Source organism: Conger conger, chromosome 19 (assembly GCF_963514075.1).
Source record: "Conger conger chromosome 19, fConCon1.1, whole genome shotgun sequence".
In the NCBI taxonomy this organism is placed as follows: Eukaryota; Metazoa; Chordata; class Actinopteri; order Anguilliformes; family Congridae; genus Conger; species Conger conger.
In genome coordinates, this window is record NC_083778.1 from 5,219,355 (window position 1) to 5,241,290 (window position 21,936).

Genomic DNA, 21,936 nt, shown 5'->3' on the forward strand with positions numbered 1-21,936 from the left:
CTGGGACACACAAGGTCGGTGGGTCTAATCCCGGTGTAGCCACAATAAGATCCGCACAGCCGTTGGGCCCTTGAGCAAGGCCCTTAACCCTGCATTGCTCCAGGGGAGGATTGTCTCCTGCTTAGTCTAATCAACTGTACGTCGCTCTGGATAAGAGCGTCTGCCAAATGCCAATAATGTAATGTAATGTAGCAACTGGGTGAGGCCTCATTTTTCTCATAGGCTACGCTGCAGGCTGTGGTGATGTCACAGCTCATCAGTACTTGATCAGCTCTGTCAGACCCCGGGCCCTGGCTCCCGCTATCATTCCGCTGCTTCGCTTAAGCTGCCGATTGGCCAGAGAGGCCATTGCGAGGGCGCTGATTGGCCGTCGATTGAAAGAAAGCCGCAAAAAAAAGAAATCTAAACGGCAGACCCCACCAGGACCTGCGCCCGTCTTTTCTTCTGCCGGAATTAGCGAAAGCAAATTGTTGAGGCGCTGTCTTCAGGTTAAATCTGTGAGTGAACTTACAGTCACACTCAAGCAAAGGGGGGAAAAAAACGACATCGCTTTGGATTTTCATCAGTGAGCAACAAGCTCCCAAAACGCCCTCTTGATTTAATAACAGGTTTTTGGATTGTGAATAATTCCAGGGCTAACATCGAATCGCGGCAGCGATGTAAAATCGTTTATTGGGTTGAGTCTCTCTTTGCAGCACGAGATTAATGAAGTGGATTTGCAGAGTAGCTAAAATTAAGCCAAGAAATAGGTTTTTTGGATTGGCAATATATGGACATTTCGTCTCGCACTGATCTGCAGCACTCTTCGTTATGGGCTTTTACTGGATGTATTTGGACTGCCTTTCAGGTCACTGTGTCTGTACTTGGTCAGGGGCTGTCTCCGCTTCAGGTCTCTAAGAGAGAAGAGATATTCTGTCTGTGTGTATTCTCTGTTTAAGGCCAGATAGAAATTCTCACTCTCTCCCTCTGTCTCTCTCATTCCCTCCCTCTCTCTCTCTCCCTTTCTCTCTCTCTCTCTCTCTCTCTCTCTCTCTGTCTCTCTCTCTCCCTGATTTTTTTTTCCAGTTTCCTGGAAGAAAGCGTGCCGTCAACATAATCTATTAAAAGTGCCCTTATTGTCTGGGTTGGCCTTGGATGTTTTTGCAGGTTTTTTCTTTGGCGTTCTTGTCACATTGCCTCCGCCAGGTTCTGTGTGGCGGGTCGAAGGACCTGACCTCTACACTGATCTACAGTACTGATCTCTACACTGATCTATAGTACTGACCTCTACACTGATCTATAGTACTGACCTCTACACTGATCTACAGTACTGAGCTCTACACTGATCTATAGTACTGAGCTCTACACTGATCTACAGTACTGACCTCTACACTGATCTACAGTACTGACCTCTACACTGATCTACAGTACTGACCTCTACACTGATCTATAGTACTGAGCTCTACACTGATCTACAGTACTGACCTCTACACTGATCTACAGTACTGACCTCTACACTGATCTACAGTACTGACCTCTACACTGATCTACAGTACTGACCTCTACACTGATCTATAGTACTGACCTCTACACTGATCTACAGTACTGACCTCTACACTGATCTATAGTACTGACCTCTACACTGATCTACAGTACTGACCTCTACACTGATCTATAGTACTAAGCTTGTGTGTGTGTGTGTGTGTTAGAGTGAGACACTATGTGTGATTGTATGTGTGTGTGTGTGTGTTAGAGTGAGACTGTGATAGTATGTGTGTGAGAAATAAACTGCGTGAGTGTGTGTGTGTGTGTGTGTGTGTGTGTGAGAGAGAGAGAGAGAGAGAGAGAGAGAGTGTGAGTGTGTTCAGTCTGATCCTTCACTCAGCTTTACCCTCCATTTCTCTTTCACTCTTCCCATCTCTCTCTCCCTCTCCTTCTGCCTCTCCCTCTATATCTCTGTCTCTCTCTCTGCCTCTCTCTGTCTATCTCTCCCTCCATCTCTCTCCCTATCTCTCTCTCTCTCTCCAGCCCCGGAGCTGCCATGAGTGAGAGCCGTCGGGAGGCCCTGGTGGCCCCCCCGGCCTTCACGGCGGCCCCCACGGGGCCACCCAACGCCACCGCGGGCCCCGGTCCCTTGGGGCCCCGGCCCCAGGACCAGGCCTTCTCCAAGCTCAAGGACAAGTTCATGAACGAGCTCAGCAAAATCCCACGTAAGTACCTGGTTCTACTCTTTTCAAGTGCGCACACGCGCACTTGAGCCGCAATGGAGGGTCACTGTCTCTTTAAATTGGAAAGGGCAGAAAATGTGCTTTTGGCTGTGTTAGATTCCCTTTGCCTTCTTCCTGCTCCAGTGGGCATTACTCTTCTTTTCAGCAAATGCTGAATCTTAAATCTCAAGGTGAATGACAAACACTTTTGTTTGTCATTTGCAGTATCTGATGAATAGTGTCGCCAGTATGACTTGCGATGAGATTTTTACAGAGGGAAATTGTCAGGCAATAACAGTACACAAACCCTGTCAAACCCTCCCTTTCACGGGACATGGTAACCAGTAAATAATGACATACGTGAAATAACATGAACAGGAATCACACATACTGTATATCTTTCCACGTTTAGGTAGGGAGCGGGCGACAATTTCCGAGGGACTTGCGTGTTTGCAGTTGTTGCGGTGCGCTGTACCAGGAGCCAGCGGTTTACAACCGAGTTGTTTATTTTGATAATATTCGCTTTGCAGTACAAATGAGCGTGCATGTGCTGTCCACGGTCTTGAAGCGTGGTGCTAAGCAACCCACGGGTGTACAGGGCCAGAGGCGTCGTCCGGGAAACAGCCCTTTATTTTTATGCGGTCTTCGTTTTAAACCACATTCTCGGAGCGGCCCTTTGGAATGTCGCACGCGACACAGGAATTTGTAGTCAGCCGTCGCGAAGGCCGCCGCCGCCCCCCTCCGAACGCGAATGCAAATTCTTTCCCCGACGCTTTCTCTCTCTCGTGAATGACAGCCGGAGCTTTGCCGTTCCCGCAAGAATCTCATCAGCATTTTCCGCTCGCGCTTATCATCCATCATCACGTAATTTACATCTGATTGAATCAGTCGGTGTTTACAGGGGAAAGGAGCCTCGGATACGAAAACGACCTTCTGCAGAATACGCTTTCGAGTGTTTCAGTTAGAACTGGGTCAGATAAAAAGCTGAAATGTTTTAACTCTTTAGTTGTATTTGAATATTAATTTATTTATTTATTTATTTTTTGGAATCTTCTTTTCTAAATTCTAAGTCAGTGTTCTAGAACTCCCATTTTGCCCTCAATGACCAGTAGTGATTGTGACATCAGCATCAGCATGTTCAGTTAAGAACACTTACACTTACACAATTGTGATGTCACACCCGAAAGGCTTAAAAGACTCCTACAGTTCCATCAGAATCAAACAGCACATGACTAGACGAGGCCTACAATCACAAACCAAGGATAGATTTGTTCTGAATGTCAGAGAAAACAAAATGTTTCTGAAATTGCTTTGTAATCTCCATTGAAATGAATGCGTTTTAAGGTTAAAGCATTTGACGCTCAAGCTCTCATACAGCCAAGCAATAGGACTGCCAGTCAAGTGAATGATTTACGCAAACCTGGCTGGATTTGGTACATCACGTTGCTATGATCTTTGCTTGGTAGAGGTGTGGTTATTTATGGCAGGATAGCTGCAGATAGACCGGCCCTGTAAGTGTGGAAAATCACTCTCCAGTACACAAGACGACCTCTGGAGGATATTTTGATGCAGATTCATGTTCGTGTTTTGCATGTTTGAGTTTAGGAACATTGCAGCTGCAAATACAAGTGCTTCCATTTTAGCAGCTTTGGTTACACTTTAACTATACATGACACCTACATTTACTCTACATAACACCTACATTATCTCTACAGGACACCTACATAAACTCTACAGGACACCTACATAAACTCTACAGGACACCTACATTAACTCTACAGGACACCTACATTAACTCTACAGGACACCTACATAAACTACATGACACCTACATTAACTCTACAGGACACCTACATAAACTCTACAGGAACATAAACATTGATAAATAACCATCATAAATGTCTGTTCCACTTGGCGTCAATTGTCATAAAGGGTTATGACACTTTCAATGTCAAAGTGTCAAGACATTGTCAGGTGACATTTAAGAATGGTTATGAACAGTTGTGCAACAGTTCCCTGAACAGAATATCAGACCACAGCCATTCAGTCGGGCACCAACGATGCACTGGTGCAGTTCACTGATCTGTGAAGGTCGTTCCACCATGTGTTTTTAGAGATAGATTGCATGGCTTCAGTGTTTCATTGCCCTTGCAACCTCTTCACCCCCCCTCACAAAAAACAACAACACATTATTAAACAATTATAATTTTTTCTTGTTCAAGAACCATATGTCTCCAGACCATCTGTCCCTGGAAGGCCGAATTAAATCTCTCTCTTTTTTTTTTATCGCATTGATTCCGCAGGCGTACTGTTGTAACTAGGCATTGGACGGATTTGTCCGGTCACATGGTGTAAAGAGGGCATCGTGATTGGGCAGCCCAATCCCACTGTAAGGTTCACACATCCGATTAATCAGCTTCCTGATAAATCAGCTTTTCTGATTAATCAAATGAATCGGCTTTTCTAGTAATCCTCTTTTCTAACTTGCCGGATGCTCTTTTGAGAAGTCTTTCTGAGATCTCTCCTGCGTAGCCAGAGCTTTTTTTAGCCGCGTGAAGCGACGTGCGCTGTCACGCTGCATCACAGTGTGAAGACGAAGCAGGCCCGCAGGAATTCTGGGAAACCGCTCCGTCTCTCTGGTGAAGGAAAAAAAAAAATCTGCACGGCGATACACTTTCCAGAGACTGATTGGACAGTGGATATCATCATCGCCCAATTAAAGACCTGTCTAATCGAACTGGCCAGTGACATCGCCCCGCGGCACACAAATTTATCTTAAGCCTCGATTGATTCATATAAAGATAGCAAGCTAGTTACTCTCTGGAAGTTATTTAGCATGCATTTATCAGGCTACCAATCGGAGCAGAATGTCGCGATATTGTCATGACAGGAGGGAACGGAGTTATTGAGCCGCCCTGATGTTATTGAGCTGGGATCATCAGCTCACGGCGCTCGAGGGCAGAGAACTGCTGCTTTTCCACCCTCCCTTCATCTGGGAGTCAGGTGTGTTCACCCTCCCTTTACCAGGGAGTCAGGTGTGTTCACCCTCCCTTTATCTGGGAGTCAGGTGTGTTCACCCTCCCTTTACCTGGGAGTCAGGTGTGTTCACCCTCCCTTTACCTGGGAGTCAGGTGTGTTCACCCTCCGTTTACCTGGGAGTCAGGTGTGTCCACCCTCCCTTTACCTGGGAGTCAGGTGTGTTCACCCTCCCTTTACCTGGGAGTCAGGTGTGTTCACCCTCCCTTTACCTGGGAGTCAGGTGTGTTCACCCTCCGTTTACCTGGGAGTCAGGTGTGAACCTCTCTTTACCTGGGAGTCAGGTGTGTTCACCCTCTCTTTACCTGGGAGACAGGTGTGAACCTCTCTTTACCTGGGAATCAGATGTCAACCTCTCTTTACCCGGGAGTCGGGTGTGAAGACTGTCTAGCCAATCAGCAGCACCAGCAGTAGAACATAAGTCGACCAATAAGCGAACAGAGCCCTTTGCAAATCGCAGTTCTCAAGGCCAAATAACTCCTGGTTTTCCCACCTTCCCTTTACCAGCGATATGTAATTAATTTGTACCTTTATTGCTTGGTAAATGCACTCATTTGTACCCAATGATGACATTACTGTGCTTTCAGGGTACATTTGATCCTTGAAAAAGAAAAATGTTCCTCCTTTGTCACTTTCTGTGTCCTAGACCCTATCGAGGGGAGGCACCGTTGTTAGGAGGGGAGTGATTCCGCAGCGTCTTGCTTTGGTGCTGTTCATATCAGGAGGAGTGCCTGTAGAATAATGCACAACACACATTTCTCTCATCTCCCCGCTCCCCGTGTAGTCCGTACGATTTTTACATCATTCGTTATTTGGCCGACGCTTTTATCCAACGCCACTTACAGTTGATTCGACTAAGCAGGGGACAATCCCTCCCTGGGGCAACGTGGGGTTAAGGGCCCAACAGCTGCGCAGATCTCACGGCGGCTACAGCGACCGTCCGGGTCCCGGTCGCGGAGCTCAGCCCCCGGGATGCAGGGACGGCGGCACCGGAAGCTGTGCTGACAGCGGCCATGATGCGATTACCGCGCGCGGGGTGTCAGCCCAGCCTCAGCGCATGAGAGGAGGGGATCGCGGGAAGGGCGTCTCTGGGTTTAATGGTCCGGATCCCCCGTCGGGCGGCGGGCCTGTGTGTGCGACCAGCTGTGCGGCGGGGGGTGGGGGGGGGGGGGGAGAGGGGAGAGTGTGTGTTAACTAGAATTATGCAGAGCCACCCCATTTTTTAGAAACGATGTCGTAAAGCATTACTAAGTGCTTATGACATCGCCATGAAGGCATTATAAGCAGGGCAGCAGACAGTGTTACCGTATGTGGCGACATGGCTCAGGCAGTAAGAGCGGTCGTCTGGCAGTCGGAGGGTTGCCGGTTCGATCCCCCGCCCGGGCTGTGTCGAAGTGTCCCTGAGCAAGACGCCTAACCCCCAAATGCTCCTGATGAGCTGGTCGGCGCCTTGCATGGCAGCCAATCGCCGTCGGTGTGTGAGTGTGTGTATGAATGGGTGAATGAGGAACATCAATCGTACAGTGCTTGGGTAAAAGGCACGATATAAATGGCAACCATTTACCATAATTATATGTATTTTTTTTACGTGATGTGTCGGGGCCAGCGACTGCATTAGCTGCGGTTTGGGGATTCACGTGAAACTAACCACACAAACGGGTGGGAAAAGAAGAGCTGGCTGCCACCGTTCTGTAGGCGTTCACGCTCTTTTATGACGGTCCCTGCTGAGCAGCTCTGGCCTGGATGAAGCTGATAGGGGGGAAAAGACATGGCGCTCTTGTTGTGAGATCGTTGAGTCACGTTCTCACACTTTACAGACGTCACTGGGCTTGTTTTTATTTTGGGTTTATGTTTCTTCAAACCTCTTACATTTACATTCCAAATCGTCTAGTTGCAAATGATTTGTAGAGTCCTGAATTAATTACATTACATTACATTACATTACATTACATTATTGGTATTTGGCAGACGCACTTAACCAGAGCGACATACAGTTGATTAGACTAAGCAGGAGACAATCCTCCCCTGGAGCAATGTAAGGTTAAGGGCCTTGCTCAAGGGCCCAACGGCTGTGCGGGTCTTATTGTGGCTACACCGGGATTAGAAACACCGACCTTGCGGGTCCCAGTCATTTACCTTAACCACTATGCTACAGGCCGCCCCAGGTTGTTGTGATTGTATACACTCAGTGAGCACTTTATTAGGTATTTATTAGACTCAGCCACTGAGATGTCACTGTGATGGATAGGACATCTCGTACGGGGAGGTGGGCGGAGGAGGCCATTGTGGGTGATTGGGTGTGTCAACATGGAAGACTTGCCGTGATTGGTGTCCCACTTGCAAAAGGTTCTATGGTTTCAGTGGGTGATTGACAGCTTGGATTGGCAGACTTTAGACATTTTCTCAGAGTGAACTGGGGTGCAATTCATCTTACAGCTACTTTAGAGCAGTACTTATGCTTGACCTGTTTTAGTTCTGTGTGTGTGTGCTAGCATGTATGCGTGCAGCCTGTGTGTGTGTGTGTGTGTGTGTTTGTGTGTATAAGTTCTCATGTATTATTTACAAGGTATAGGCTTCAAACCAAATTAATGATAAGTTAAGGTTTCTGTTTTATCACAACTTAATAAACATAATCATTGCAACTTTATTACATTTTTAACCTTTTTTGCTTCATATTTAGCTTTTTTATTCTATTTGGCAGATCATATGAGGATGTAATTTGGGCAATACATGTGTAATTATAGAAACACAAAACTCGTGACTGCAGGCTGGCTCGATGCATGATCAGCACGACAAATGCAGTGCAGTTTCCCCGTCTGTTCTGAGTACAAACAAGCCTCAGTCACACACACTCACACACACACACAGACTCACACACACACACACACTCACACACACACACATTCACTCACACACACTCACACACACATTCACTCACACACACACACACATTCACACACACACTCACTCATACATACGCACTCACACACACACGCACACTCACACGCACTCACACACACACACACACACATTCACACACACACTCACTCATACACACACACTCACACACACACGCACTCTCACACACACACACTCACTCATACACACACGCACTCACACACGCACTCACACACACACACACACACATTCACACACACACTCACTCATACACACGCACTCACACACACACTCACTCATACACACACGCACTCACACGCACTCACACGCACTCACACGCACACACACACTCACTCATACACGCACTCACACACACACACACACACACACACACACACACACACACACGCACTCACACGCACTCACACGCACTCACACGCACTCACACGCACTCACACACACACACTCACACACACGCACTCACAACCCACCGACCGTGCTCCGCTCTGTAACCCAGCGACTGTGCTCCGCTATGTAACCCAGCGACCGTTCTCGGTCTCTTCCGCAGTGCCGTCATGGGCCATCGTGGCCATCGCCTTCGTGGCCGTCCTCCTCATCCTCACCTGCTGCTTCTGCGTCTGCAAGAAGTGCATCTTCAAGAGGAAGAGCAGGAAGAAGGGCAAGGAGAAGGGAGGAAAGAACGCCATCAACATGAAGGACGTCAACGACTCCGCCAAAATGGAGGTAGAGCGCTTCCGTTCCCAGTCTCCACCCTCTCCTGCGGTCCCCATGGCCGCCTTTAGCCTGCTCACCAATCAGAGACCTGTTTTCTTTTAGTTCTTCAATGGCTCACATTGTGTCTTCATGACAACAATACCATGTGAATTATCACTCATACATGGCCAGTTTATAGTTCACCGATGTACGGTCGTCGCCACCAGCGATTATCACGTTTCATGGTTGGTCGCGACGATCTTTAGTTTGTACTAGCACGATGGACGATTTGATGTTAATACAAGCCTTTTCATGACCAATTACTTGCCGAATGTTATCTTGCTGTCAGCACCAAGTGCTGCCTTCTCCCCTGGCTTCTCGATAAAGACCAGGGCTCATGTTATTGTACCATGCAGTTGCAGCCCTGAGAAATTATGTTGGTTAATCACATCAGCGGGAGAAAATTAATTCCCGCCTCTCTTTTCAAGGCACGGGCAGACGATTGCAACGTTCGCACTTTGACCCCTGTTAGCTTGCTAATTGCATTAGCGGGACCCGACTCTGATAGCGTAATTGGCTAAAGGGCAATTTGTTTGAGGTTCGAAGACGCTTTCTGTGAGTCCGTCTCGGAATGCTGCCCCGCTTAGTTGAAGTCATTCTCCCGACCCTTATGTTAAATGCTACAACGGGACGCTCTGTTTAAATGTAAGTAAGGAATTGTGATCGGAATAAACGAATGAACACGCATTAAAACGCAGTCATTTTCACATTCAAGAATAAAATGTTGAAAGAAAAGCTTTTATGATTTACCAAAAAACCAGTGCCGTGGGAACTGCAACAAACACTTACTTCACATGCAGAGTTTTCAAGTTTAGGCACTTTAACACCTAAAACTGACCAATCAGACGATCACCTTGCAGGAGGGAGCCAATGGCTCAGTTGTCCCGGTGTGCCGAGCCGTTGTCGTGGTGACGCTGTGTTGTGATTGCGTTAATTCTGTGTCTCTTCCTTCTATGTGCTTCCTGTCTGTACTGTCCGGTGGGGGACCCTGGGGTAGGTCCTCTACCGCTATCGATGGCTATCCTACGCCCTGACCCCACAAACCTCGCCCCCAAATGCAGCTACGCACCAATCACATGTGTACTTACCTTGGTAAAGGTTGAACCGAACTGATTTTCCTCAGCGAGGTTAGCGTAGCATGCTCATTTCCTCAGCAAGGTTAGTGTAGGACGCTCATTTCCTCAGCGAGGTTAGCGTAGCAAGCTCATTTCCTCAGCGAGGTTAGGGTAGCAAGCTCATTTCCTCAGCAAGGTTAACGTAGCACGCTCATTTCTTCAGCGAGGTTAGCGTAGCACGCTCATTTCCCCAGCGAGGTTAGCGTAGCACGCTCATTTCCCCACCGAGGTTAGCATAGCACCTTCACTTCTCCAGCGAGGTTAGCATAGCACCTTCACTTCCCCAGCGAGGTTAGCATAGCACACTCACTTCTGCTGCTACTCTCCCTGAAGCTAACCGCACAACAATTATATCGGCAGTCTTCTTTCAAGGAGAAAAAAAGAGAGGGAAACTCAAATCTGGCCCTCAAATTTAAATCCGTCCCTGGTTTCCTTTTCTCCCGGTAAATTAAGAGTGCTGCTGATTGGCCAGGCAGTCTTCACGCCCGACTCCCAGGTAAAGGGAGGGTCGAAAAGCAGCAGTTCTTGGCCCTCGAGGACCGTTATTTGAGGAACAGAAAGAAACAAAAAGATTTTAGTCTTATGTTGAGACTTAAAATCTTATTTCTTTTACTTTTTGCTGAACAAAGACGATAGTATTGCCAATTACGTGAAACAGTTTGTCTCATTTCGATATTTCCCGGGGGAATTCGAACATTTAACTTGTCAAGCAAATCTTATTTCAAAATTGCCAATGGAATAAGAAAATTTCACTCTTCAAGCAAGCATTAACTTAAAACAAGCTAGTATTTTCTACTTCTGAGAAAACACTTATTACAACACTTAAATGCTTTTCGCAGTGCTGGAGTATACTTTCAAAAACACCACAGGCAAGGGGAGATCTTAAATCTTAAGTCTTGACACTAAAACACTTTTTGAGATGTTTTTTTTGCAGTGTAGGAGTATACTTTCAGACACATCACTGGCAGAAGGATATCTTAAGTCTTAAGACTAAAACACTTGCAGAGACAGTCACTTTTTGCAGTGTAGGAGTATACGTTCAGACACATCACTGGCAGGAGGTCAGCAGGGTGACATTTGCACCTGCCACAGGCTTGTAGAAGCGAGGTGGTGGGGGATGGCATTTGGCCTGAAAGCCGTCTGGCCTCTCGCTCCGCGGTCAACGCGACCGTCAACCCTGACCTTTACCGCTCATCGACCGCACGCAACGGCGCTGTTGCTAAGCGACATCTGGAAGCCATGGGGACAGTGACAGTTCAAGGCACTGATAAGGGATCAGGATGTTTGAGCCTCCAGAACTTTTACTGTTCTTATCCTTAATTTCATCTCCTTTCTGTACGGTGGAAACATTTGATGTACACATTTGATGTACATCAAATCCATCAATCCTGTTCCTGGAGATCTACCCTTTTGTAGGTTTTCACTCCAACCCTAACGAAGCACACCTCATTCAACAGCTAGGGCAGGGCTGCCCAACCCTGTTCCTGGAGATCTACCCTCCTATAGGTTTTCACTCCAACCTTAACAAAGCCACACCTCATTCAACAGCTAGAGATCTCATTGCTGCTTAGTGGAATCAGGTGTGCCAAATTCGGGTGTAAATGAGAACCTACAGGACGGCAGATCTCCAGGAACAGGTGGACACACTGCGGTGCGCTCGTATCGGATGTGCGCCCCGCCTTCAGAAGGGTGATAAGAAACAAATCAGTTTTTGTTCAACCTTCCGCCTTCACGGCAGTGACCGAGGAGACACAGCTGTCTGTGTGCACGCTTAGCTCCCGTTGTCATTCCGACTCCACGGCACGACACTCCCGGCGTTCCGAGCCCCGGTGACGGGGAACGGGGATCGGGAAAGGAGCTGCCGGGTTTCACAGCACGGGAATGCGGCCGCGTGTCAAAAGCGGCCCGGCCGACGTTTCGTTCCCAACGCCGGCTTCCGGCCGCACGCTCCCCCCCCGCCCGCCCCCTCTCCCTGAGGAGACGTAGAGACGGAGACGACACAAGCCGGCCCGTCCCTCCGATGGTGTGCTTTCTGATAACCCGCCGACGCATTCGGACGCGGCGAGGTCAGCCGGGGACACGTCGCCCGTCTTTCCCAGCCGGGTTCCCGCCGCGCGATCCGCTCGGAGTGACGCCCCGGGGAACGGTCTGGCTCTTCCAAAAATAACGGCGCGCTGCCTGTTAGAGACGACCGTCCCAAGGACCAGACAGAAGAACAGAGACAGAATATCCATCCCTCTATCATCCATCTGTCCATCCATCTATCTGTCTGCCTAATCCAGGGATGGGCAAGTTGGGCCGGGTCTGTTTCTGGATTTCAGACCAGCTTCTGCTCCTAATTATTTAATTAGCCCGAGCGTTTACATGATCTGCGTTTAAATGTTCTTGTCTAGTTGCATTTTATTGTGTAATTCACAAGTGAATCGGTCTCGGTGCATATGGCTAATTGGCTGATTGAGCCAGGGTAAATCCTGCATACACACCGGCCCTGCAGGACTGGAGCTGCCCATCCCTGCTCTGATATTGCCCAGCTGTCTGTGCATGCTTAGCGCTCAGCAGAGAGGTCACGTCCCCTCAGACGGGGGGCAGAGCTAGCATCTGACGGTGGGCGGCTCTCTCTCCCTCTCCCTCTTTCTCTCTCTCTTTCTCCCTCTTTCTCTCTCCCTCTCTCTCATTCTCCCTCTCTCTCTCCCTCTCCCTCTATCTCTCTCTATCCTCCTTTCTCTCTCCCTCTCCCTCTCCCTCTCTCTCCCTCTTTCTCTCTCCCTCTCCCTCTTTCTCTCTCTCCCTCTCCCTCTCCCTCTCTCTCTCTCAGGCCCTGCAGGATGAGGACGATGCAGAAACGGGCCTATCGGACAGTGAGAAGGAGGCGGAGCCTAAGGAACAGGAGAAACTGGGGAAGCTGCAGTATTCTCTGGACTACAACTTCACTGAAAACCAGGTAACACCACCCCCCTCTGTCACCAACACGCCTCCCTGACCACCACCCCCCTCTGCCACCAACACACCTCCCTGACCACCACGCCTAAACACAACCCCCCTCTGCCACCAACATGCCTCCCTGACCACCACGCCTAAACACAACCCCCCTCTGCCACCAACACACCTCCCTGACCAACACCCCCCTCTGCCACCAACACGCCTCCCTGACCACCACGCCTAAACACAACCCCCCTCTGCCACCAACACGCCTCCCTTACCACCACAGGGTTACTGGAGTCACTCCCAGAGTTTTAGAGCGGGGTTACTGGAGTCACTCCCAGAGTTTTAGAGCGGGGTTACTGGAGTCACTCCCAGAGTTTTAGAGCGGGGTTACTGTGGAGCTGTGGAACTTTCCGGAGGCCGATGTTCTCTGACAGATAGTGGAGGTGGTGTGTGAAGACGGAGCAGTCCAGCGTAAACGAAGCCCACAGCCTCCGATTATCCGCACGCGCCCGCCTCTTCTAGACGGAGGCTAATCTCTCTGAAACTCTCCTCAGGGAGAACATCCTGCCAGCGTACAGCACCATACCAAATGACACTTCATTCCCACCTCAATTTCATCTCTGAAATGTGTCTATAAAGGCCCACAACACCCCGTATAATTAAGTATGTACAGTCCGTACACCTTCATATGACCCTCACAATTAGTATTGTTGACTCTCAGTGCATATTGGGGTTCTGCAGTGTACAGTGAGGTTGGGGTGTGGGTTCTACAGTGAGGTTGGGGTTCTGCAGTGTGCAGTGAGGTTGGGGTTCTACAGTGTGCAGTAAGGTTGGGGTTCTACAGTGTGCAGTGAGGTTGGGGTTCTGCAGTGTGCAGTGAGGTTGGGGTTCTACAGTGTGCAGTGAGGTTGGAGTTCTACAGTGTGCAGTGAGGTTGGGGTTCTGCAGTGTGCAGTGAGGTTGGGGTTCTGCAGTGTGCAGTGAGGTTGGAGTTCTGCAGTGTACAGTGAGGTGAAGGTTCTACAGTAAGGTTAGGGTGAGGCAGTGTGCAGAGGGTTTGGGGTTGTGACGTGTCCAGAGAGGGCACCCCTGCAGCAGAGCAGACAGACAGCAGACAGGGACACAGAGCTGGAGCAGACAGGGACACAGAGCTGGAGCAGACAGGGACACAGAGCTGGAGCAGACAGGGACACAGAGCTGGAGCAGACAGACAGCAGACAGGGACACAGAGCTGGAGCAGAAGCACTGTCAGCACTGACCTACTTTCCTCTCAGCTGCTCCTCGTCTCTGGGGCCCAGGCAGTAGATTTCGCGCCTTGCCGGGATATTGTTCCTGTGCCCCCTGCCCCCTCACACGGGACGTCAGGCAGTGGAGAAGCCCCCATTTTGTTTCAAGGTAATCAGCAGAGCGAGGCAGCTCCAAACCAAAGTATCCAGAGGACACAGAGAGTACACATTACGGCTACATACACACAACCCCACAGCAGGCTTCGGGCGTTTTCCCACAGAAAGCAGTCCCCATTTCTGTAATTGGATTTTAGACACACAATTTGTTTCATAATTTCACTTTTAACGCAACTTTTAATTTGAAAACCACCCCGCCCCGCCCCCTGCCTTCAGCGCTTAGCCTCCAGTCGCTAAACGATTAGCGGCTGATTAATAGATGAACTCCACGCAGAGTCTTTTATGTTTTAATGAGCGGAGCCGGCTTTGTGCCGGCATCGGGAAAGCGCTCGCGCGCGCTTAAAATAGAAAGCGGGTTTTATACGTTCGGGAGCGGAAGACAAAGAGGAATAATTGGAAGCGCCCGACGTAACATCGACGCATCGCCGCATCCTCATTGGCCAGTGCCGTCTCCCGTTTAATTAACACCGGAGCTTAACCGCATGGAAACGCCGGGGCGACGTGATCAAATGAGAGTTTGTGTAACGGATAAGCCCTTTTCCCGGGGGCGGCATGGCTCAGGCAGTAAGAGCAGTCGCTGACGTCACGCTGAGTGGCTGGAACAAGTGTCAGTCACTTGTGCCGATGTAATTCCACAGACCGGTGTTGGCCGTCCCCCCGGTGTGGAGTGACGGATTGTGATGTCACATTCTGGTTGCTGTAGAACTTCTAAAGCACACTTTCAGTGCGTAGCCTTTTTTACCGTTGCCAAAAAAAACAAAGCCTTTCGTGAAAATATCATCTTGTCTGTTTGCCCGTCTCAGGTAAAATCTTAGCAGTGTGTCCACGATGTACAGGCCACTATTCCGCCATAAGAAAACATAAAAAATGTAATACTTTAATACTTTAGGTGGTTGCGTTGGCACCCTCACAGCACTTTCGACACAAGCAACACTTTTTAGCGCACACTCCATACTTGCTGTTCGTCCAGTGCCTGACTGAAGCAAACTGAAGACGCACCTCTTCAAGCAGCACCTCTCCCTGTCCCTCCCTACCTCCCTGTGAACCTTAATTGTTGTCTTTCTGTGATTTACTTTCCGTGTATCAGTATTTTTAGTTTGGCTAGGTAAGCAGTGTTTGGCTAGTTAAGGGGTTCGTTCATACTTTTGCGTGTTGCGGTTAAAAAAAAAAAAAAATCAAATAGGCCCTGGTCCTTATCTTTGTTGTGCAGGTAGCAGTTGAAATTGTACTTCCCTCTTGGGTCTTTCAGCGCACTTATCCCTGGTTATGGGTATGCACTTTGTTGTACGTCTGCCAAATGCCATTAATGTGATGTAATGCCTGACTAGTCTACAGCAAGCATAATGTGACGTGAAAATACATCACTACTGCGAGGATCGCAGATCGTAGGCCGACGCTATTGACACTATCCCCTGCTGTGAATAAGCCCCTCCTACTGAGGAGGCGGGACTGGCGATGCCTCTAAACTCCTCCCTCCTGGAACCACGGTTACGGACATGACCTTGAGGTCAGGTCGCCTTTCGGTCCGCGACGCTGTTATGACCACACATCAGGAGAGTCTACAAACATTTCATTATGTAACTACAAGCTCTGGTGTCAGAAGTCACATAGTCCAAAATGACTGCCTCCATCAACTGGCTTCTCGAGCCATTGAGCAGCTCCCATAGGAACCCATGGGACTGGAAGGTAGACACTGTCTCCAGTTCTGTTATATATCTCATTAAGTTATACTGTGGGAGAGTAAGCACAATAGTCCATACTGGGCAGTCTCCAGATTGTCAGTGCTGCTTGCAGAACACCGAAACCGCGTCCCCTCTCGGAGGGTCATCCCGAATTGCTGATTGGCCACGGAGGATGAGCCCCGAGGGGCCTAATCGGGGGTCGGACCGCTTGAGTTTGAAGTGGGAAATCTTCTGGACGTGTGATGTGTGAAAAGAGTTCAAGGGAAAAGCTTTTCGGCGAGACTCAGAACGAGGCAGAGAGGATGAAGCTGTCCCGGTAATTAATTTGGTTTCTGCTCGAATGTGAAAGAGCTAAACCCCCCCTCTACCCCCTTCACACAGAGCTAAACCCCCCCTCTACCCCCCTCACACAGAGCTAAAACACCCCTCTACCCCCCTCACACAGAGCTAAAACCTAAAACACCCCTCCACCCCCCTCACACAGAGCTAACCCCCCCTCTACCCCCCTCACACAGAGCTAAACCCCCCATTCATACCCCCCTCACACAGAGCTAAAACACCCCTCTACCCCCCTCACACAGAGCTAAAACCTAAAACACCCCTCCAGAGCTAAACCCCCCATTCATACCCCCCTCACACAGAGCTAAAACACCCCTCTACCCCCCTCACACAGAGCTAAAACCTAAAACACCCCTCCACCCCCCTCACACAGAGCTAACCCCCCATCACACAGAGCTAAAACACCCCTCCCTCCTCCCTCCTCCAGCTCATGGTGGGGATCATCCAGGCGGCCGAACTCCCGGCCATGGACATGGGGGGCACCTCGGACCCCTACGTGAAGGTCTACCTGCTGCCCGACAAGAAGAAGAAGTTTGAGACCAAGGTCCACAGGAAGACCCTCAACCCCACTTTCAACGAGCAGTTCAACTTCAAGGTAAGACCCTCGCTCGCCTCCCACATGGGACACATGGCAGTTGGTCCAGGTTCAGAGAGCGCAAACTCCAAGGTATAAAGGCAAACACATTCCCTCCTTTCAAACAAAGTATAATTGCGCATTTGGTCGAGGTTGAGGTTCAGCGAATGCAAATTCCACGCTCATTTCAGCAGTGTTATTGAACAGAGCACTTCAAGGGATGAAACTGACACTGGCTTTTCACGGATCTCCTTCCATGTAGAACTGGTTGTACACTTTATAAACAGGACAGGGTTTTATTTCATTAGTTCAGACAATCACTTACCAGCTTTGGTCTGGCTGGCCTAAAGGATAAGGTTGCGTTATGTTGCAGGTTTTAACCAGACGCTAAAATGTTTAGACCAGGAGCAGGTCTCTGCCACAAGGGCAAAGCTAATTTAATTTTGTGCAAGAGTACATAAATAAGATACAGCAGGAGAACAAGTTAGTCTCATAAAATATGTATGATTCAGTTTGGCCCAAAGTAAATAGCTTACAAAGCTCACAGAGGAACACAGCGTTTACACAGCACTTACACAGCATTTACACAGCGTTTACACAGCACTTACACAGCATTTAGACAGCGTTTACACAGCGTCGGTGTATTTCCAGTGGCCTGTGCTTGACTCTTCGATCGTGCACAGCAGGGATCAAATCCTGCTCTGGTTTCCTCCCGGGTAACTCACTGTATATATTGCAACACCGACAGCAGCAATATATATGGTATATATCACTTATAATGTTAACTGTTCCAATGTCTTAATATTTTATATTTGCTCTTTATTATAGTGGTTGTGCTATAAGGACTTGTGCTATGTGTAGTTATGAATACTTAGTCGGTCTTATGTCATTTCATCCTGTGATTTGAATGTCTGAACGTTCTAATATGAATGACATTCAAACGAGTGGCGAATTTGAATGCATGTATTTGGTAATGTCAAGCCAAAAAACGTATCGCGTGGACAAAAAAATTAAAAATAATATATTTGAAGTCGGTCCGTTGCAGGATTGTGTGTTGTGTCCCGGGGCACGGGTTGGATGTGCTTTCCGCTCAGCGAACTCTGAGCTCCGTGCCTGGTGCACAGGCCACGTTATCAGTCAGCGCGGGGGCGCCTGGTTTCCACCTGCGCGCGCTAATCGCCGCACTGCTCGTCCTCCTTCTGCGTTTTCCCAGAAACCTCCGCGCGTGTCAGTGTCACTTCCCTCTGTGACGAGGCACGGGCGTGAACCCCGCCGATGCTCAGAGTCTCGCAAGGCCGGCTCTTCACGATCGTCAAAAAGCCGTTAACCCCCGCCGCCTCTTGGGGAGGGCGTTTCCCGGTGTGTACTGGGCCATTGCTCGGGGCTCTGGGCCCCCTGAAGGGAAATATAATGCTCTGGGCCCCAGCAGTGGGCCCTCTGCAGCTGCGGGGCCCGGGAATTGTCACAACCTTTCACCCGGCTAGTGTGCGTGCGGTGTGTGTGTTAGACTGAGCGGTCGACCAAATGAACTTGAAGCTATGTGAATACATTTTTTGCATTTTCAAGTCACCTTGCACAGTAAAAAAGACCTCCATTCCCAACTTCGATTCTGCTGTGTAGATATTTGCCCGAGACTGGTGACTCCTATGTGTTCCATGTTTAAAGGTACAATAGGTCATTTTGGACTCCTAATGGTCAAGAGAGGAATAGCAGCGACAAACAACCTCAAACCACAACACTGTTTTATCCCTCCCCCTTCTCTGTGAACGCGCTGACGTTGAAACGCCATTGGCTGTGGCAATTAGAACCAATTTTCAACCAATGAGCTTGAATTATTCTACAGTTAGAGAGGGTTTTGGTACAGAGTGTCGGCCCGTCAACTGTATATTTTGAATTTAAGGACTATAAACACAGGCAGAGGGTGAGTCGGTGATATATAATGACATACAAGGGATTTACAATGGTTTTGTTACAATGTTTTAACACAAAGATCTTACCTATTGTGCCACATTAGCTACGCTCTGCGCAGTAATCCGTGTCCCTGCCAAGCTCCTGCATCTGTGCCATATGTAGAGACAAGTTCAGGCTACTGTGTGCTAGCACAGCTAGTAGCTGTTCAGTCCAGAGGACAGCGAGTACACCAGCAGCATCATCACCGCGCTGCAAGCCCCCGTGTTATCGGAATGAACTGGTTGTGTTACCCATGAATCACTGGACAGCGGTGCCCAATCAAGTCCCATGGAGGCCTGCGTGTCTGCCGGTTTTCATGCCAACCAATCACCACTTCAGCTGATCACATAAATGAACGCGCATTCAGCCAGAGAGGTGGGAACGAATTGGCGTCTCACTGTGTAAACGCTGTGCTCCTCCGTGAGCTTTGTAAGCTATTTACTTCGGGCCAAACTGAATCATACATATTTGATGAGGCAGACATTCTGCCAACTTGTTCCCCTGCCGTATCTTATTCATGTACTCTCGCACAAAATTAAATTAGCTTTGCCCTTGTGGCAGAGACCTGCTCCTGGTCTAAACATTTTAGCGTCTGGTTAAAACCTGCAACGTAACGCAACCTTACCCTTTAGGCCAGCCAGACCAAAGCTGGTAAGTGATTGTCTGAACTAATGAAATAAAACCCTGTCCTGTTTAGAAAGTGTACAACCAGTTCTACATGGAAGGAGATCCGTGAAAAGCCAGTGTCATCCCTTGAAGTGCTCTGTTCAATAACGCCGCTGAAATGAGCATGGAATCGCTCATTCGCTGAACCTCAACCCTGACCCATTATAGATTGCGTCAAAGGAGCACATGTGTTTGCCTTCATACCTTGTATGTTAGTAAATGTTTGTTGCCGCACCCCCTGTTAAGCACAAACACAACTAATTTTCAAAATGGCTGCCATCGATATCTAATGGATGATGATGTAGATGTAGAGTTGATGATGGCGAGGCTTTGAGGACCCGTGTGGGCTCCCTGTGTGCGGACCTGTTCTTGTTGAGTAAAATGTCACATGCAGACCTTCGCAACTGATCTTGTGACCGATGCGGTCCCCAGGTGCCCTACACCGAGCTGGGCGGCAGGACTCTGGTCATGACCGTGTACGACTTCGACCGCTTCTCCAAGCACGACGCCATCGGGGACATCACGGTGCCCATGAACAAGGTGGACTTCAGCCGCGTCACCGAGGAGTGGAGGGACCTACAGAGCGCAGAGAAAGAGGAGGTAAGGCCCTAATAAACCCAACCAGAGCCATGCCCAACATATACCCAACCACAGCTATACCTAGCCACAGCTATGCCCCACATATACCCAACCACAGCTATGCGCAACATATACCCAACCACAGCTATGCCCAACATATACCCAACCACAGCTATACCCAGCCACAGCTATGCCCAACATAGACCCAACCACAGCTATGCCCAACATATACCCAACCAGAGCTATGCCCAAGATATACCCAACCACAGATATGCCCAACATATACCCAACCACAGCTATACCCAGCCACAGCTATGCCCAACATATACCCAACCACAGCTATGCCCAACATATACCCAACCACAGCTATGCCCAACATATACCCAACCAGAGCTATGCCCAAGATATACCCAACCACAGATATGCCCAACATATACCCAACTAGAGCTGTGCCCAACATATACCTGAACAGGGTCGCAGGGGGACTGGAGCCTATCCCAGCATACATTGGGTGAAAGGCAGGAATACACCCTGGACAGGTCGCCAGTCCATCGCAGTAAATCAGTACCTGACATATATACCAAACCTCTACCAAACCTATACTTTATACCTCTGTCTGGTTTCTGAATGATTATGATTGTTATGCATTTGAGGGATTAGAATTTTCTGAACGCGTACATTAATACATGCACATATTATAAAAGCTTGAATGGTATCCGACCTTCACTGATTTTGTTTGAAACAACATTTTAGCTCACTTGTTTCAAAGCCACCAGCGAAAGACGTGAAAGTCAGTTGGCCCAAAAAGTTTTTTTTTTATTACTATTTAAACGTTTCTATTTTGTCTTGAGTCCTAAAATGGAGTTTCGGACTTCAGAATGATATCAGATGAAAAGTCCACTGTGCTCCACTTCCTGCGGTGAATCCAAGCCGGGCTGCTCGCGCGCTAATTCAATTTTCAGGGGAAATGTCAGGGCGCGTAGGACACTGATATGGGTCGCCATGGAAACCGCTTTCTGGTCCCTGCCCGTTAACACAAAGGTTAATTAGAGAGGACCTGGCGACCGTTGCGGCACGCGGGCGGAGAGAACGCCGCTATCCCCTGCGCCCGCTGAAGTTTGGCGGTCCGTCTGCTTTATCTGACGAATCCCGACAACAGTGAAGGGTCATTTCTGAGAAGGCTCTCGTGTTTTTAATCCTTTCTGATCCCCGCTAACACGCCTCACTTAATGGCTTGCTTGACCTTTCTCTAACTGATAGGTCTAGAAGGTCGTACATTCACAGTCCAAAGTGGGCTAATTAATATCAAAATGTGGTTGCCATGGTTGTCATATTTGAATGAAAAGAAGAGGTTTTATCTTTTATTGCTATTTATCTCAGTGTATGATTATATGATCTAGTATTTTACATTGACACATTTATTTATATATAGTAATTTATTGAACTTTATTGAAAACATTACTTATGAAATAAATATATGAATAAGAATGACAGACTACTGGGTGACTGTGAGTGAATATTTTGGCTTATGCTGAAAATATATTTGGAGTGCTTCCTTGTGGCTATTAAAAGATATTATTGTTCTGTTTTATTGTTCGGCGATATATTTCTGTTGCATTAGGGCGAACAAAAGGGTTTATGAAGTGGCTCCAACAAGCTGTCGCTTTGTCTTCTGTATATGAGGCCCTCTGTGTGTCAGCGCTGTCTGTCAAAATCTCCGAGCGCCCTGGTTTCAACCGGCTCTTCCGTCTCCCGGGGCGATGGGGCGTGACGGGTGAATAACTGTGGCCCTCCCCAGCCCAGCGCAGT

At 48.6% G+C, this 21,936-nt stretch overlaps 1 protein-coding gene across 1 annotated transcript in view; it reads left to right on the plus strand.

Annotated features, from left to right (window-relative positions):
• Window positions 1-2,020: 2,020 nt before the first annotated feature.
• Window positions 2,021-21,936, plus strand: part of LOC133118926 (synaptotagmin-1-like) — a 32,177-nt gene continuing 12,261 nt past the window's right edge. Inside the window, exons 1-5 of the mRNA XM_061229228.1 lie at window positions 2,021-2,189; window positions 8,689-8,864; window positions 12,825-12,950; window positions 16,786-16,953; window positions 19,981-20,148. Of these exons, the coding sequence (XP_061085212.1) occupies window positions 2,021-2,189; window positions 8,689-8,864; window positions 12,825-12,950; window positions 16,786-16,953; window positions 19,981-20,148 (807 nt within the window). The remainder of the gene's footprint in view (window positions 2,190-8,688; window positions 8,865-12,824; window positions 12,951-16,785; window positions 16,954-19,980; window positions 20,149-21,936) is intronic.